This window comes from Phasianus colchicus, chromosome 1 (genome assembly GCF_987193195.1).
Source record: "Phasianus colchicus chromosome 1, bPhaCol1.hap1.1, whole genome shotgun sequence".
NCBI lineage: Eukaryota > Metazoa > Chordata > Aves > Galliformes > Phasianidae > Phasianus > Phasianus colchicus.
Genome location: NC_143436.1, coordinates 62,343,530 through 62,361,272, shown reverse-complemented (window position 1 = coordinate 62,361,272; position 17,743 = coordinate 62,343,530). Strand labels below are relative to the sequence as shown.

General features: G+C 44.7%; 1 protein-coding gene across 21 annotated transcripts in view; it reads right to left on the bottom strand.

The window, feature by feature from the left end:
• Positions 1–4,171: 4,171 nt before the first annotated feature.
• The window catches only part of CACNA1C (calcium voltage-gated channel subunit alpha1 C), a 467,840-nt gene continuing 454,268 nt past the window's right edge, over positions 4,172–17,743 (bottom strand). For 13 of the 21 annotated variants that reach the window (XM_090145296.1, XM_090145280.1, XM_090145336.1 and 10 more), the window contains 10 exons: positions 16,779–16,880; positions 15,198–15,325; positions 14,372–14,521; positions 13,021–13,373; positions 12,122–12,148; positions 10,644–10,772; positions 9,910–10,019; positions 7,802–7,905; positions 4,750–5,073; positions 4,172–4,527 (listed from right to left, as the gene is read on the bottom strand). In XM_090145296.1, the coding sequence (XP_090001422.1) occupies positions 4,231–4,527; positions 4,750–5,073; positions 7,802–7,905; positions 9,910–10,019; positions 10,644–10,772; positions 12,122–12,148; positions 13,021–13,373; positions 14,372–14,521; positions 15,198–15,325; positions 16,779–16,880 (1,724 nt within the window). In that variant the 3' untranslated portion in view covers positions 4,172–4,230. The remainder of the gene's footprint in view (positions 4,528–4,749; positions 5,074–7,801; positions 7,906–9,909; positions 10,020–10,643; positions 10,773–12,121; positions 12,149–13,020; positions 13,374–14,371; positions 14,522–15,197; positions 15,326–16,778; positions 16,881–17,743) is intronic. The other 8 variants (XM_090145311.1, XM_090145289.1, XM_090145397.1 and 5 more) reach the window with 1 other exon arrangement.

Here is a 17,743-nt window from a genome sequence, read left to right as displayed (position 1 = left end):
CAGTTCTGACTCAGTGGGGATGCCCCACTTCAGCTTTCTGGGCCCATGGGTTGGAGTTTCTCACCTAGACGTATGAAGCAAGGCCTCCAGCTTCACCTTCAACACAAGTCCGCAACCCCACGGGCTTGTGGTGCTGTCACCTTGTGCGATTGTGTCTGTGTGCAAACGCGCATACATTTCATACACCAATCTGAAACTATCAGGCAGAAAAGACACAGGAGCCTGGCTGAGACCCATACAACTGTTATATTGGCGTCAGTCTAAAGAAAGCAATGATACATTGCTTTGGAAATTATCAAGAAATGTAAAAAATGCATTTGCCCTTTTTTTGTTGTTGTTGTTTTCATCACCGTTGTCATAGTCACTGGGGGCAGGGTTCTGAGTCAGAAAACAAAGCAGAAATAGATGCGGTTCTGTACATGGCACCTCTCTGGCTGTCCTTCCGTGCTGGGTGAAGTGGGCAGGGTAACAAACCAGGCTGGACCCTGCAGCAGCAGCAGCATCCACGCCATCATCATCCGTATGTCCAGCTGAAGATACAGGTGATGCAAAAAAGGTCTGTGGATAGTGAAACTCCAGCTCTGGACCACGAGTTCCGCTTGCTTCCCTGTCACATCAGCCACACAGAATAAGGAAGAAAAAAGAAATGCACCTGGTGTGGCTGGCCCAGTACTGCCTGGAGTAATGAGCAGGAGTGGTAAAGGAATGAGGTTTGTTGTTTTGTAAGAAATGTCTTCAGTCTGCAGTGTACTCCTGCAAGTCAGAGATGCTCAGTGGCAAACAGCAGATCATTTTCCCCTTTCTTTCCTTCCTTCCATGCCACTCCTTGGCCATTGGTTCCTCCATGGCTTCCATCCACAGCACAGTGACTATACCCATCATCTACTCCCATACACTGGGAGAGGAAGGACCCCCATGTACTATGCCTGCCCCACTTCCATCACCCTCAGACTCCACCTCACCTGAAGGAGGCAGTAGCTCTTTGCTCAGACCTGTCACAATGTGCACGTTGCGTGTACCTCAAATAGAAACAAACAAAAAAGCCACCCTCCCCAGAAAGAGAAAATTGCACAGCTGGCACCAGCAATGCCTATATTGAACACGTGCCCCTCAGACAGCACAAGGCATCTGCATGCTCTGCTAGCCATGCACTTCTCACTCTGCAGGACCTAACCCATTTTCCAGCAGGCTGCGGGGATTTCCTGGCTACTGTCAGCTGTGACCCATGGGGGAGCCACAGCTTCACCAGCAGTGTGCAGGGCACAGTCCTTTCCATTCTTCTCCTTCCCTTCAGGAAAAGCCCTAAAAGATGGCAAGTGCTGGCAGACATCCAGAATGCCCCTTGCCTCTGCTGCTCTAGGCCAGTACTTTATTAATCAGGAGCAAGGAGCACCTCTGTCTCTCCCTGGGAGGGCCAGGGGGACTTTCTACTGGAGGAAAATGAGATAGGGAGCCCCTTTGCTATTTTCGTTTTCAGAAAACACCCAGCACAGCATTATTTACTTTCAAGTAGCTTTGGAGCACTGCAGAGCTACCAATAGCAAACTCACAAAGGGAGAACTGCTCGCATGCCAATCTCGGTACAGACAAGAGGGATGGAAAAAATGGGGCTGACAGACTTCAGGTGGTTGCTTTCTCCAAGGACTTGGACTGGGACTCTGATGCCAGATGGTTGCTTAAGTGGGTTCACATTTCCCCAGTTCAAAAGAATTTGTTGGCAAGGCATCTTGAGCTGCTACTGGCCAGTTCAAAATAACAAGGAAAAAGTGCAATTTTAAAAATATCTTCCGCTATTTCTGCTTAATGGCCCCAGCAGGGTCAAGAAGTAAACCCAAGGGTGTTACAAAAATACATAATAAATGATGTACTCAAACATCTGTGAAGCTCAAGACTGGAATGAAAGTTTAGCTCTGAGTCAGATCACACCTCTGAGCACTCATCTGCAAGTTTGTGAAACATCTTGAAAAGGGAGAAAACCAGCAGCAGTCTAGACAGAAGTCAGACACATAAAATCTAATAATATCTCCCTGGTTTCTCAGCCTCTGCCACAGGTTAGGGCCATGTATCATCGTGGGGTGAATCAGCAGAGGTTCACACACAGCAGCAGGGAAATATGGCTGGGACATGCTGCACCATTGGATGTTTTGTGACTTAGAGCATGTCCCATATGCTAAGGTCTGGGAACACGCATGGAAACACACACAAGTCACCAAACATCTGTGTCATGACCAGACCACAGCAATTTTCCTAAGCAACAATCCAGAGCTCTGTCCCTCACTTACCCAGTGCTTTCAGTCCAGTGTTAGGCACATTTATTTTGCAAACAATTCTGCCATTTGCATTTGCTTATTCCAGGATCCTGTTACAACGATCAGGATGAACTATCTAACCTCAATCTGCAAGCAGGTGCTTTCCCCCTCCCTGGATTGCTGGTGCCAGCTGAAGACATGGGATGGATCTTCCACATGGGCTTGGGGATCTCGCCACCCTCTTGGTGGAAGAGACCTTTGGAGAGGCTGAGCAAAAGGAAAGAGAACAAAGCCTGAAAAAAAATCCCGGCCTCGGGAAGAAAGGTACTCTACCAACAAAGTCATCGTGCATGTTTAAAGAGGTGAGGAGGAAGGGTAATGAACACAAGATATGCAAAATCAGTAACGTTCGACCTGTCAGTGGATTGCAGAATAGTTACTTACACCAGGTACACTTTGTTCATTGTACAAATTAAAAAAGGAAAAAAAATAGTACCCCTGTCCCCGACCACACGTAGAAAAGCACTTAAAAGTTCAAAGGTAAAGCTTGGCACATTCCAAATACGAAATGATTCACTTGACATGCAGCAAAATATACAAGAAGTGACTCTTTTTTTCTTTTTTTTTTCTTCTTAAACAAACTTAATTCGATTTGATATATTTGCTTGGCACAATTGCAATTCCTTTTAAAAAAATATTTGAAAAATACCGAAACTGACCTGAATTCAAGTATAACGGTTTCTTCAACAGAAATATCATCAATGCAATAAAACATCACACGGAATATATTGAAGCGTAACGCCTTCTGCTTGGTTGTCCCCCCACCCCGTTATTTGTTTTTTTTTTTTTCCTATACAGTTTTAATGCCAACACGACTTACGATTGTATTTTAAAATTAATATTATTGCATTGTTTTTGCATATCTTGTGGAACAGAAGATGCAAAGAGTTACTGATTCCCCTCCCGACAGCGGGCGCTGCTTCGGCGCTGCATCCCAACAGCCCCATTGGTCCCTGGGACGTGTGGGGCTGTGCCAAGCGCACTGCCCGCTGCCATTATATGATAACACAACAACAAAAAAAGGAGGTTCTGCTCGCTTGCAAATCAAATGACAGAGTCTCGGTGTACATAGTGATCGGTAAAACTCGCCTACAGCGTTATGCTTCTACCAAATGCCAATGGAGAAAAGAACCTGGCTTAAATAATACAACATGGTCAAACCAACGTAACATCTGCAAAGGTGAAAATAAACCCAAACAAAAAGGTAGGTGGTTACAGAACCTTGTAAACACTCCCTTCTCCCTCTGAAAAATTATAATAAAAATAAAATAGTCAAAATAAAAACCGCAACATGCTCTCAAGGAAACACCGAACTGCGGGACAAGGAGAGACCCGTGCCTGGCCACTCCCCACTCTCCCACTGGCTGGCGGGGCCGGCTGTCTGAGCTCCAATTGGTTGGCAGGTGACTTGCCTGCACTCGGGTTGGCTGGTGAGCAGCCCTCGAGCTCTGATTGGCCAACAGCAGGAGCCGTTGCAGTCCCCGCGCTCCCCTTTTGGCGGCGCTGCGTCCTCCGGGCCCGGGCGGCGGGGCCGGGGTGGCCGGGGGCGGTGAGGCTCGGACAGAACATGTGCAAAATGATTTTTACAAGCAAAGTTGAAGGATGCCCGCTGGAGGCTGGGCGCGTTTGGCTGGGCCGCCCTTGGGAGGCAGTCGTCGTGCCTTGTGCAGGGACTGGAAAAAGAGGGAGCTGGCTCTCCTCCTGGGTGCCGCGCTCTTTCCAGGCGGCCGCGTGCCGGGGTCCTATCCGCTCCTGACAAGCTCTCTGCCACCACCCAACTCTGCGACTCGTCCCAACAGAAATGAATGAAGAACGCTGTTCCGGTTACTCCAGGTCACGAGAACAGTGAGGCACTTCTGAAACAAACCCATTAGGAACATTGAAACAAATAAAAAACCAGCATCGCTTCCAGCCCTGGCAACTACAGGCTGCTGATATAAATCCTGCTGTCCTTCAGCTCCTCCTGACTTTTTCTACAATCCGGGTTCTGCACCTCTTCCTCTTCCTCGCCTGCACTGTCCTGCCCTGCGTCCCTGCAGTTAACAAAAGGCAACAGGTTGCCATTGGGGCTCTGCTTGCTGTTACCATTGAGAATGTTGTCTGCTGCGTTTTCCATCTCTTCTATTGTCATGTCGCAGGCATCAGCGAGTTCCTGGGTCGTGACCTCAATGAACTTTGGATCTTGAGCAAACTGCATCAGTCCTTCCGAAATCAATACCTTTAGGAGGAGGCAGGGAACCAGAGACAAAAGCAGACGTTAGCAACTTGAGTTGCCAGCTCTACTGCACCCCTACCGCATCTCCCTGTTGGCCATGCTGGCCATGGTGGCCCCTCTCCTCCCATTCATGCTGCTGGCCCTTGCTTTGCTATGCCCTCCCAAGGGCCATGTTCCTACAATGGCCTCCACACCTCCCATGTCCCCATGCCACCGTGGCCTTACCGCTTCGACTAGGCTGCTGGCACTGCCGTGGAACTGCCTGCTGCTCCCCGCTGTCTGGCTGGGGACGGTGAGGGACACCGGCCTGGCTCTTCTTGGGCTGCCACAGTCAGAGCTGTCGGGGAACCTGGAGCTGCAGTGCACGGAGGGGAAGCTGCTGTTGAGCTTCTCGCTGGACTCAGCCCCCTCAAGGCGCAGCGTCGGGATGGGCTGCTGTGGCCAGCCTCGGCTGCAGGGTGTAGCAGGCGGTGTGGCGCACAGTCGGGAGAATGTGGTGGGGGAATGGCTTCGCTGGAGAAGGGGGCTCAGGCCGGCCACCGCCAATGCCTGCAGAGAGAGGGGGGGGCACATGGAGTGAGGGCTCACTCAAACTGCAGGGCTGGGATGGCAGAGCACTGGATGAACTACCCACAAGAGGCCCAAAGTGCCTTGAGGCTTGGACCAGATGATCTTAGTGGTCTTTTCCAACCATAATGACCTTTATGAGGCTTGTGAAATAGCTGCCAGCTCTTGCAATGGTTGGGATGTTTCTCCAAACTCATTTTGCAAGTTTTCCTTTAAGTGGTGTAGTTTGCACCAGTGCCAAGCACCAGACTGAGAGCTCTCAAGGCTGAGCTTCTTTTCTGTTGACAGGAGGGATAAGCCCTATGCCCCACAGCCCTGCCAGAAACACCACCTCTTCTCCACTGGCTGTGACAGAGCTTCGTTTTCCCACACTGTCACCACCCATACTGCTAGGTTTTACTGCCAATTGCTGTGCTTTTTCTAAGCATCCATTGTAGAACCTGAACGGATACCACATGTGAATTTTAGGTGTGTCAGCAGATGGCAAAAATTATAAAACCACCACTGGATTTTAAGGCATCTGCTGTGGGTGGGAGGATCAATATCTGATGATTGTACTTTGAGCCTTCCAGCCCTTCCAACAATTACATTCACAGCCCCTGAGTCATTCAGTTTCCTTTTGATAACAAATTTCTCAAGAAGCCCCTTGCTGCTCAGGGCTGATCTGAGCCTTATTCATGGTGGATGCTGCTTGTTCCATAAGCAATGCCATCAGAATCAGCAGCTCATCTCATGCCATGCAGCTCACTGCTGTCTAATATGAACAAAGGAATAAACACATAGAAAATACAGAATGTGGCTCTTGATCAGGTTGGAGTTTGTCTCTGCAACTTCAGCTCAAAGCAATGGATTTAGTCCAAGCTTATTGGGCAGAAGCACACCAGAAAGCTCCTGCCTCTTGGATACCTGCTTGACAATGATCTCTGGAGGATAAGACTTAGACAAGGCTTATTACACTTGCCCTTTGGAGATGCTGTTTCTCTCTGTTGACCACAGTGGGACCAAACTGACTGGTTTAAACTGGACAGCTGACTTTTAGATATCTGAAGTTAAGTCAAGCTCAATCGATCTGCCACTGAAATTCCAGTGAACTGCTGTCAGTGTGCTGTGCTGCTGATTTCAGTTGCAGGCAAACAAAAGAATCAATTATTGGTCACCTACAAAGTTTACCATGATTTTCTCAAGAATTACATGCCAGAGTCCTATCAAATATTATCAAGGAAGAAAGACCTTAAAAATTAACCGTGTAAGTCACAGCCTGCAGGCTGTGATGGTATCAGCATTCCTTTACACTGTGGTGACTTTAAGGAGAGCCCTAGATCTGTCAGGCAGAACAACAGAATCAGATTTTCAGCTTAGCAGAAACACATACAAGGTGTTTATCCAAAATGTAAGGTACCATGGAGGTTGAAATAAACTCTTAGGGATTACTTCAGTATTTCATGAGAATCCTCCTTCAAGCACTAAGGAACAACTGAATCCATTGTGCTTAGCAGAGGCACATTTCCACTTCATATTCTCATTTTAAGCACTTTTGGAGGCAGATGACTTTGCAAAGTACTAACACTGCTGGGTGTTGCCAGCTGGAAGCCAGATGACAATTTCATGATGACCCTGTAGTCTGGCTGGGGGATGCTGAAGTGTGTAGAGCTCTGTCCCTCTAGGTTTGGAACTGTATGATGGGATGAGGAAAGACAAAGAAGCTCCATCCCCTTTGTACAGGTTGAAAGGAGGTGATTCTGCTGGCCAGGCAGGGTGAGAGGGAAGGAGGCATGTGCCCTCTCTGCCTGCAGGACTGACACTGCTATGGGGAACACAGGGAACTGTTCTCTGTACCCTGTCCCGACAGATGCACTGCCACAGCTGTAGCTTTCTGCAGACCACTGCTTTCTGGAGCTTGATCCTTACAGTATAACTGGCTGCTGCTGCTGTCAAGAATGGAAGTGAGAAAGCACAGAGCATCCCAGGTGCACTCACCTCTCACTCCTACAGCTGTTGTGACTTCTCACTCCTCCCTTCCCTGCCACGTGGCATTTTCTGCTTCTATGCCCCTGTTTTGCCTTGCCTTGGGGGAGTATGTGGAATGGGATGCCCCACATAGCAGGACTGGTGCTGCCACTGGCACCTGTTTCTTTTATGGTGACAGTGACGCCATCAAAATAAAAGACACAGACCTACTCTGGACTATGACAGCTGGCTAACCGTCTAGATACGTGCCTAAGCATACATTGGTAGGCTGCTGAATGCAGTTAAAAAGGTCTTAAGAGGCTGATAAATTACGTATAATCAGTTTATCTTTTAAATGATTAATTACCTTTACTGGCTAGCTTTCATTAATATGAAGTTAGACTTGGCACATTTTATTCATATGTGCACTATTGTCCAAGCCAGTGCAACTGCTCAACAGAGTGCAATTTGGGTAGTTATTTTTATCTGATAGTTAGGTTTCTATTCTGCTCTTTACTGAACATCAGGTAATGATAACTCTGATGACTCTAAAGAATATGCCCCTGTAACACTCTTCTGGGAATTATAAAAATCCTGAAACGAGTGGGATGACAGCTACATTTTCTAAAAACTGGACCTATAATATGGGTGAGAAATTATCTCAAAATGTGTATAAAGGTTGGCTGGGATGCAATGGGATAGCATTGTACATGGTAGATTCTCAGTTGCGTTGCTGGACCCTTTGTGGTTATGAAATACTTACCTGATGATGTACCATTTGTAAAGGCAGAACTGTCTTCTGCGAGACATCTACGCCCTGGTTTTTCTGTCTTTTCAGACACTCTAAGTGAAAAGATGCTCGTCGACCTGAAACACCAATCACAAACAACTGTGTCCATCACTCATATTATACTATGGATAATCTGAGTTCAATTTCATTTATTTCAGTCCCTCTGGAGAGACAGCCAAGACACCCACAGTTAAGCTCTGTCTGCTTTCCCTCTACACCTTACCCTTTCCCAGATACTAGTATTTGTGTTGCTGATTTTAATTTTCGAGACATCATTGCAAAACACAGTCAAGTGACATGGCCTAACTAACACTATTTTCCAAGCAGATTGCAAGACAAAATTCTGGATGATTCTGTGATTGTCCCAAGCAGTTAAAGTGTTCTCAAATCCTTCTGGTTCAGGCAAAAAAAGTTGGCAGGGCTGAAAGGGCAACTGAGGTCCTGGCGCTATGCCTGGCTGTGCCCAGTGTTCAGGAGACGTGTGGCTGCTCAGGTGACATTGGCCTTCCATTTGCATGTGACCTGTCTCCCTTAGCAGCCAGACATACCACAGTTTATGAGGCTGTGTCTGTGTCAAGATCAAGTGGAAGTGAATTAATTCAGTGGTTGAATTCACTGGTGAATTAAGAGTTGGGTATGAACAGATGTGGTGCTTTTAGTAAACTGAAAAGAAGGGAAGAGAAAAAGTCTTTTTTTAAAAAGAAAATAAAAGATGTTGGGAGGAACTATTAAAATATCTGCATTGTTTACTTGATATGAAACTAAGCTTTACTTCTGTAATTATAAGAAATGTGCTCCCTATACAGGAATTTCAAAGTACTGCAAAGTATATAAATGCATAAGCTTTACATCTGAAGAATGGCAAATAAAGGCATTATTTAAGGTAAAGCTGCATGGCACACTAAAATGGTTTGTCTACTTCTTGATCTAATTGACATCGTAACATAGGAAAGAAAATTCAAGTCTGAAAATAATAAGAATCTATATTCTTAATATGTTGAGAATAAGCCCTTTTGGGGAATGGACTGAATATCTGTTATAGCACAGAGAACTGATGCTGCCATGGAGATTTTTTCTCTTTCTTGAAAAAAAAACACAACAAACCACCAACAATGTAATAATGTATTCCATCACTATCTATTCACTAGAATGTAGTTAATGCAGTATCATGGACCGGCAACAAATTTGGCCTTCCAGATAGACACAGGAATTCTTACTGACAAATGTTTGAAGTTCTGAAATGAAGTAAATGCTCTTAAAATTCTCAATTGTACAATCTGGAAGGAGTTAAGTGAGCTCCCAGTAAAGGATTTAAGTAGAGGATTTAAATGAAGTATCGCTTTAAACAATACACTATATAGTCTGATATTATTTTATATGTTAAAAAAATCTTATATGCAGGATTCTTTTTAAGTTTTCCCCAAATGTCTTTTTTTTTTTCCCCACAGCAGACACTCAGGAAAAAGGCTGAGAACTATTATACATAAAATATCTCATTTTATTCTAGATTTTTTTTTTTTTTTTGAGTATATAAGGTTTATTTTATTTTCATAAAATCTTATGACTCATGGATTTCTCCTGAGCATAGTCTGCAGACTCAGCACTTGAAAATCTTCAGGTACAATTAGAGCACAAAGCAAATTTGAACTGTATTAACTTAAACTGAAATTCACTGTTTTCCCTGTAGCAGACAAGAGAGACAACTTCTCCTTTCTCGCTGCTGAATACACACAGAACAGAACACCATATACTCAAGGCCAGTCCACTTGGTGACTCCCTAGTGATTGTTTGGAGAGCCTACAGAGCTCTAATAAACTTCTCTAATTCATAAGAAGGTTTAATCAAACAGATCACATGGACTATCCAAACAACCACAGGTTTATATACTGACTGAACATAAAGTCAATAGAGCCCCCTGCCTGATCAGGACAGCATGTATGCCATGGGATTCCTGATCTCAATATCTAAATGCATCAAACACCGACACCCAGCCCCATGTATGCTGGGATTTCTCCAGCAAGATGTAAGGATTCAACCAAGGCAGAGGAGAACACAGCTGGCATGTTGTGAAGGGATGTTACCTAGTGCTGAGGAGCACAGAAACCCTTTCTTTGGAGAGTGCCGGGTGTCCTCTCCTTTGTTGTTTTCTGGTGGAGTAAGTTGTCTGTTTTCGTCATCTTGGTATGCGAGCCTGGAAAGGAGAGCAAAGGGATTCTAGGAAAGTAGCTCATATTGGACAGAATAACCCCTCTTCCAGCAGGAAAGCCAAGAAGATCATGCTATCAAATGGATGTGAGCTAGCTAACAGGTCCAGGTGAAGCAACAGAGACCATGCGATAGGAATGCTCTAAATACGAGATGTGGGAACATTAGGCAGTAGAATCATAGAATCACAGAATTGCTCAGGTTGGAAAAGACCTTAAAGATCACCAAGTCCACCCACAACCTAACCAAACTACCCTAACAACCCACCGCTAAATCATGTCCCTGAGCACCACATCCAAACGGTTTTTAAACACATTCAGGGATGGTGAAAGAAGTGAATGGTGGGGAGGCACTGATGTCTCATTCAGAGGAGAAGGAAAATCTTATGGAAAAGATCCAAAAGGTATCCCTTTCAATGTTATTTTGTTATTTCTCAGGGCTGAACTGCTTTTTGTTTTTCTTTCAACTTTCTGATTCTGAATTGCGTGACTAAAGTTTTCTGGCCTTATCCCATAAATTGAAAAAATTGTAGAAAAATGTTACATCTTCCCATCTCTCCCCCTTAATTCAAGAACCACCCAAAAACTTTGACTAAAGCTGCAAAGCTCACATTTCAGTAGAGAGCAGACTTGGTTCACTACAGTACTCAATGTCTTCATTCAAATTTTCATCATAAGTCTCATCCTGAGACACTTCCTCTTGGCAAACAATTGCCAGCTGGCTGTCTCTGGAACTGGAGCTAATGAGCAAAAAAGACAAGTCAAGATACAGAGATGGTAAAGAAAACCTGCTATAGAGACAAGAATGACAGGCTCCATCTGTCTCAGTTTATTACAATGTTGAAGAGCTATCATAGAAAAATCAGTCACTGAACACAACTGAAGAGTTCACAAATACTAAAGCAACAACCACTGCCTGCGCCCTCTTTCAGAGGAAGTTTCTTAAGTTAATACTGAATGGTACCAGAAACATTTTATTGTCATTTGTGACTACATGTATTCTATACACTTGCATATCACCCTAAAAATCTTTCCAAGGCTGTGAACTTGTAGTATAATCTGATATGGATTCTTGAAAATTCAGCTTTTTATCTTGTTGCAAAAACTTTGGTTATGAACTTCAAAGAAGAGCCTCCATGACAGAATAACCTTCTCAGCTCTGTGGTGTACTGTCTCTATCTCTCAAATTCTTCATTCTACATCATCTCTACCTTTTGCCTCTTTTTTAGGTCCTCATTTCTTCTGGTGTTTTCCACCTTTTCTCCCTTTTTGCTCATCACTAGCTGCAGAATGCTTCTGTCTGAATTCATTTGATCTTTTCAAACTCCTTGGCATAACAGCCCTTAACTCCCTGCTTGGCTCCACCTTGTCCCTCTGATTCAAGTCTCAGCCCTCATATTTTACTTTATTCTGAGTTTGTTTTCTGAGGAGTAGAGTAAAATCTGAGGTTAGTATAAATCTTTGAAATACTGACATGCAGATATCAGAGTCAGTTTTGACTAGCATTCGCAGAAGAAAGCAGTGTGGTAAAGGTTTTTCCATCTTTCAGGGACTGCACAGGAAACATTATTTTCTCATTTGGTTCAAGCAAAAACCACTAGGAGCAAAGTATATATCAATGGTACAGAACAGTCTGAAGGATGGTGCTGGAGTGATCTTCTATCTGAGATGGGAGCCAAGTAAAACTGCTAAGGTTCAAAGGGGAGAACATGGTAGCTTCCCCTGTACAACAGTCTCTGTTTAGTTAAAACCAAACCAAATTTTTGTGTGAACGTGGCAGGGTGTAGTGTACTGTGCTGTGGCCAGAGAGTGCCTACATGTGTGATCCCAGCTAGAAACTCTAAAAAAAAAAAATAAAAAAAAAATTTAGAAACCAGCTAGAAAAAGTCTGTACATTATGGTGGGCAGAAAAGCTCTGAATTGGCAGTATTTTCTGGAGTTGCCATGGCAAATCATAAAACTCCTTTTCAACCTAGTGACTCTAAAAAGAAAAGCTTATATTTGGAATTAATTGGGATTTGAACTTTCAGTCGGACAAACAATGGGCCTTAAACCCAGAGAGTGTTAGAGCATGAGAGAGAACACATACCGTCCCAATGTTTCGTAGTAGTGCGTCCTAATTCAAGGAAGGTGCACAAGGAAGCAAGAAGAGAAAAGAACACCATGTTAGCAGTGTCACATCAGTACAAGTCTGCAAGTGGGGGGCAGTTGATAACACACTGTGGCCTCCATAAGGTAGGCAGGAAGTAGACAAGCCGTTAGGTTCTTTACTTGAGTAATTACTTGAGCAATGCTGCACCCACAGAATTTCCTCCATCTTATCATCTTCAGTCATGTTCTGGCTCAGCATTTATCCAGCTTTTCACATTGCCCTCTGTCTAAAAAAATGATTTTCAGCTCAATCCTGTTTTTACTGAGTGACTAAAAAAATTACCCCACTGATAAAAAGGGACATTTCTTTTGCATTAGTCATCTATGTGTAGATGGATGCCCAAAGAAGGGGATTTTCTTTGCTTTACTCAGTATTGCATTTCCAAAAACCTTGTTTCTCTCCTCCCAGAATATCTTTGGTGACTGCTTTATGGATATGATGCACTAAATAAAGAAACACTGACTTCCACAGATCTCCCTAACTGGCTTCTTAAGAGATACATTGCAGTTCCTTTTTCTTTCAGTTAACAGTTGATAAAACAACTCTCTTTGGTGAAAAAGGGGTAAATAAGGCTCCCTTTGGTCCTTATAAAAGTTTCTTCATGATAAAGCCCGAAGAAATCAACTGTGCTTATCAGTTGAGGCTGCTGCTGCTTTGCAGTGGTTGCGTATCTGCTGCACCGTGGGCTTTAGCACAAGTGGAGAACCCAGAAGGCTCAATCCAGCCTGCAGACAGAGCAATAGGCAGGGTGACTCTAGCTAGGCAGCAGTGCTTTGGTGTTGGCATGCATGTTGCTCCCCCTGGTCCATTGGCCCACTCTGTGCTGTGAAGCTTACCTTTTGGATGGTAATTTCCAAGGAGCTTCTTGCACACGTATGGTGGGCGACAATGGAGTCCCATGGCCTTCCACAGTGCTGACAGTGCTGGGGTAGCTGGGTGGGCTTGGGAAGCGGCACAGGGCAGTGTTGTTGGCATTGTTGATGTTTGCATTGGAGCCTGAAGATGAGTAGCTGCTGGGAGTGAAGGTGGAGTCCACCAACTTCTCATGAGATGGAGACTCGGTATCTCCCTGGTTGTTGCCAGATTTATTGATGTGCAAAGGTCGCTGGGTGGTGAATGTCTGGGGGAACGCACTCCTGCCATCACTTTGGTAATAGCTGACATGGTTTCCAAACAAGCCTCCGGCTCTCTGTTAGAGAAACAAGTAATATTTTCCTTTGTCAGTAAGAAGATGTGCAAGGGCCATGGTATTTCCTATTGAGCCTGTTTTTGAGGGAAAGAAAATGTGAGGACCAGCTTGGGCACTATGGACACTGCTCTCTGTGCCAGAAGATACAGTCCATGGACTTCTCTGTCTCAGAGACCTCTACAGACAGGCTGTGAAAGTGTCACCTTTTAATGATATTTCATAGGACCTTGAAGAAATGTACAGATGCATAGGTGAGACAAAGGTGTCCATATACCTTCAACCAGCCCTGGGAGTGCATGACTGAGTAGGGTGGTATGAATGAGGTTACTGCTCTCTGGTCTTCACAGTATAGTTACAAAATAGTATCTAGACATAAGAGGGAGTCTGAGAAGAGCATGAGTAGCTATTAATCACCTGGAGGAAGAAATGAAGAAAGATTTAATAAGCCAGTCATCTACTGTTTGGATGACGAATTATGGGAAGGACAGACAGCATCTTTCTGTAAATGATTTGAAGGGGAGACATGCCAAAGGAGAAGAAATATTACCAGAGGGTACAATTAGAAGCAATGGGAATGAAATAAGAAAGAGAAGATTTAGATAATTGCTCAGGAAATTTTGTCCAGGACCGTAGGATTTCTGTTGGGCTCTGGGGTACATTTTGAAAGGATAATACTTGTACCACTGAAAGGAAAACTAAACAAAAAGCTGCAGTGTGTCTAGCTGCTGCTGTATGGACAGGAAGGTAGATGAACTTAGTGTTTTTTCAGATACTTTGGCCATTGTCATTCTGGTTTTATTTAGACTTAATGAGGTGAAAATGTCCAATAATAATAAAATGAGATAAAAACATGTAAAATTTGTAGGATCTGGCACCCTGACTCCACTAGTCCTTCTTGTCAGCAGAAATACAGACTGCACACAAAAAAAAAAAAACCCAGAACTCTTTAGGCTGAGCTACTGGTCTAGCCTCAACTTGTAAATTTGTTTAGCACCTACCCGGAAGATATCATCTTCAGAGGCAGCAGAAACAGCTTCTTTCATAGCCTTATCTAGCTCTTCTTCAGCTGTCAGGTCTCCAGAGATCGCTCGTCGGATCTCTGGACCAATGTCGTGAAGTGTGCGCAAACCAGCCTGCAAAACAGCAAACTGTAGAGCTTCATATCTCCGAGTGGTTATATGAGGTATAAAAGCAATGCTATTTCTTCTAAGCACAGTGAAGCTTTTCTACTTAACATAGCATTGCCCAGCTTCTAGAAAAATATCAACAAATTCAGTTTTTTCATCTCCAACTTAGAGAGGGAGAAAGTCTTAGCAATACAACTCAAGAATGCTCTTTGCTAGTCTCTTGGTTTCATCAAGACAGGTCAAAACCATAAATTGATGGGCCTGACTGAGCAAGTCTGCAAGCTTTCAACTTAGGGTTCTCAGATCCACTACCAGAAGCCCTAGAGCAGCCACAGTTCCAGCTGAACCATGTACTCAGCAGCTCTGAACAGCTTTTTTTTTGATCAGAAGCTTAAATAAGGATTTCAAAGCCAAGCTTCTGACATCAGAATCTGGACAGTGCTCAAACCCCTCACTGATTGGAGTCCACTCCAGGGAGGTATGCTGATGCTTTGTCCATTGGATGGTCCTGGAACTCAGGTATGCTTTTGCTTTTTAACTGATTTTGCCTCCTGGCGACATGCTGTCCCTGACCCTGTTACAGCGACTCTTTTCCAGTGGGGATAGCCCAATGCAGCCCCCACAATGGCTGATAGGGAAGGGGGGGGTCAAATGCCTCAACCATATCACCCCTGTCCATTCTGTGCCCGTTTGTCACCTGCAAGGAGAGTGCGTTGCGCTGGGAAGGCTTGCCCACCAGGCCCTGCTCTTTGCGTTTCTTGAACTTCCGGAAATACTCTTGAATCAGGAAAGTGGCGTAGAACTTCCCAACAGTCACCTCATCATCTGGAAAGGGGTTATTTCCGGGAAAAGAAAAAAAAAATAAGAAAGCATATCATTTTAAATGGTGTGTTTCTAAGGTGAGACTTGCAGTTCAAAGCAGAAACACTGAGCACCACAGTAATTCTCTGCTACTTACAGCACCAGTACACAAGGCTGAATGAAGGGACTGCTCCACAGTCAGAGCTTTACGTAAGCAATCAGGAGGTGAGGTGAGCATGGTGTTTGGATAGACTGGCCCAGGTGGCAGAGAATAGCTATTGCTATGCATCTCTGGATGTACTTTTGTTATGGAGAACTGCCTCTAAGCTTTCTAGTCTCTAGTACTGGTTTATTACATATGATCTTGATGTAGCAGTAACCTCCCTGTCTGGGTCAGGACATGTTCTTCTGACAGCCTGGGGTAATGTATACTCCACATCTGTTCAAATAACAGCATATGACTGACCATCCATCCCAGATCTGATCTGGCTCTTCTCTACACTGAAATTCTGTCCTGTGTCTAGTATGGGTGTGAGAGAAACAAAGTGATCACCTCTCCCCAGAAATGCAGTCAATGCTCAGTTCTTGCTATATTCTTATTCAACATGAGCTGTTGATGAGCCATGTTTGTACCCAGCTTTTATTCAGGCAACTCTCCTCCTTTCTTCAAACCTGCTGGAAATTTTTATAAGATACAGTCCACTGAGTTCAGAAGAGGCTGAGCAAGGTTTCAAGATATGGCAGCTGTTAACAAACTGCCAAGTGGTATTTTACATGATAGTCCCCAGAAAAACCTGGAAGGTCAGTGAAGGAACACAGTAGATGCCTACGCATCTGGGCTTCTAAGAAGCCTAGCACAGGAGGACCTGGAGTCCTGGTTAATTACAGTCCAGCAGGGACGCTGCATAGAAACCTGCAGCAGTCAGTTTCACCACTTCTGACTGCTGAGGATTGTCCCCATGTCCATATGTCTTAGACAGGCATCATAGTAGAAAGCAGTTACGTGAGTAAAAAAGGAATTATAAGGCATAGTAAAGATAGTTTTGCTAAGTGTGAAGAAATTAATAGAAGGGGCTGCGTCCTCAGCTTGATTGTAAGGCCATATCTCTTATACAGTCACATAAAGTCCACGTTGTCCCTGAAGCTACTCACTTCTGTTTGCTTCCTTTGTCCCTAGCAAGGCATTAAGTAATGCCTAAGAGAGCAACATTGAGGAATGAAAATTTCAAACTCATATTTAAACATCCTTCTTCCTCCCTCTATTTTTCAGCATGTATATATATGCTGAATATATACGTTGGTATAGGCAAAACCATATCTCAATCTGATGAACAATCAAGCCAGGTAAACAGGTATTAACAGTTTGTAGAACAAAGCCTGACCCCTGTACTCTATCTGATGATCAGGAGGTGCAGTAGGACATGTCAGGTAGGGAAATGACAGACATTCACAGACTGGGACAGCATCCTGCACTCACCACCTGCAGGAGGCACCACCTGGTCCAGCAACTTCATACTGGTGCGCTTCCAGATTTTCTTAATTATTGCTCTAAGCTCTTCATTGGCTTGCTCCAGGTTACCTGCAGGGTGAAAATCATCAGAGACAGGAATTAAGCCAGAGCCTGCAGAGGAGCAATTTCACACGTCTAGCATGGCAATCTCAGGAGGAAAACACCAGAGCTCCTGAAGTGGTGGAAAGTTTTGGGCAAATAGGTTCTCAGATGATTGCTAAAGTCCCCTTACAAAGAGAGATTGTTTTCCTAAATACGCACAGTCATCTCAGGGTGAAGGTGACTGTGTTACTATCTCTGTAAGCCAGAAACAAGGGAACCACAACACTATTTTGTTCTGAAAAGCAAAAATCTCATTCAGTACTTCCAAATTCTGAGATGCAGTGAAGGTTAGATACAATGAGAAGAGAGGTCAGTTAATGGGAAACTAACTACTTCCTGAAGAACATAAATAATTGTTGGTAAAGATTCAGCTAAAAGTCTGAAAATCTAAGCCTCCTTGTGGCCCTTTCCAGTAGTTACCTCATAGAATTGTAGAATTATAGAAGATCCTGAGTTGGAGGGGACCCACAAGGATCATTGATTCCAGTTCCTGGCTCCACACAGGACCACCCAAAATCCAAACCCTGTGGCCGAGAGCAGTGTCCAAACACTCCTCAAATTCCAGCAGCCTGGGGCCATGCCCATGCCCTGTGCAGCCCGTTCCATGCCCACCGCCCTGTGGTGCAGACCTGTCCCTCACCCCCAGCTGCCCTCCCCTGACACAGCTCCATGCCGTTCCCTCGGGCCCTGTCGCTGTCACACAGAGCAGAGCTCAGCGCTGCCCCTCTGCTCCCTGTGGATCTGCTCCCTTCCCTTGCCCAGTGGCAGTTCTGGGCCTAGTGTACCCCACGGTACAGTTTGCCTTTTTGGCTGCCAGGGCACACTGCTGA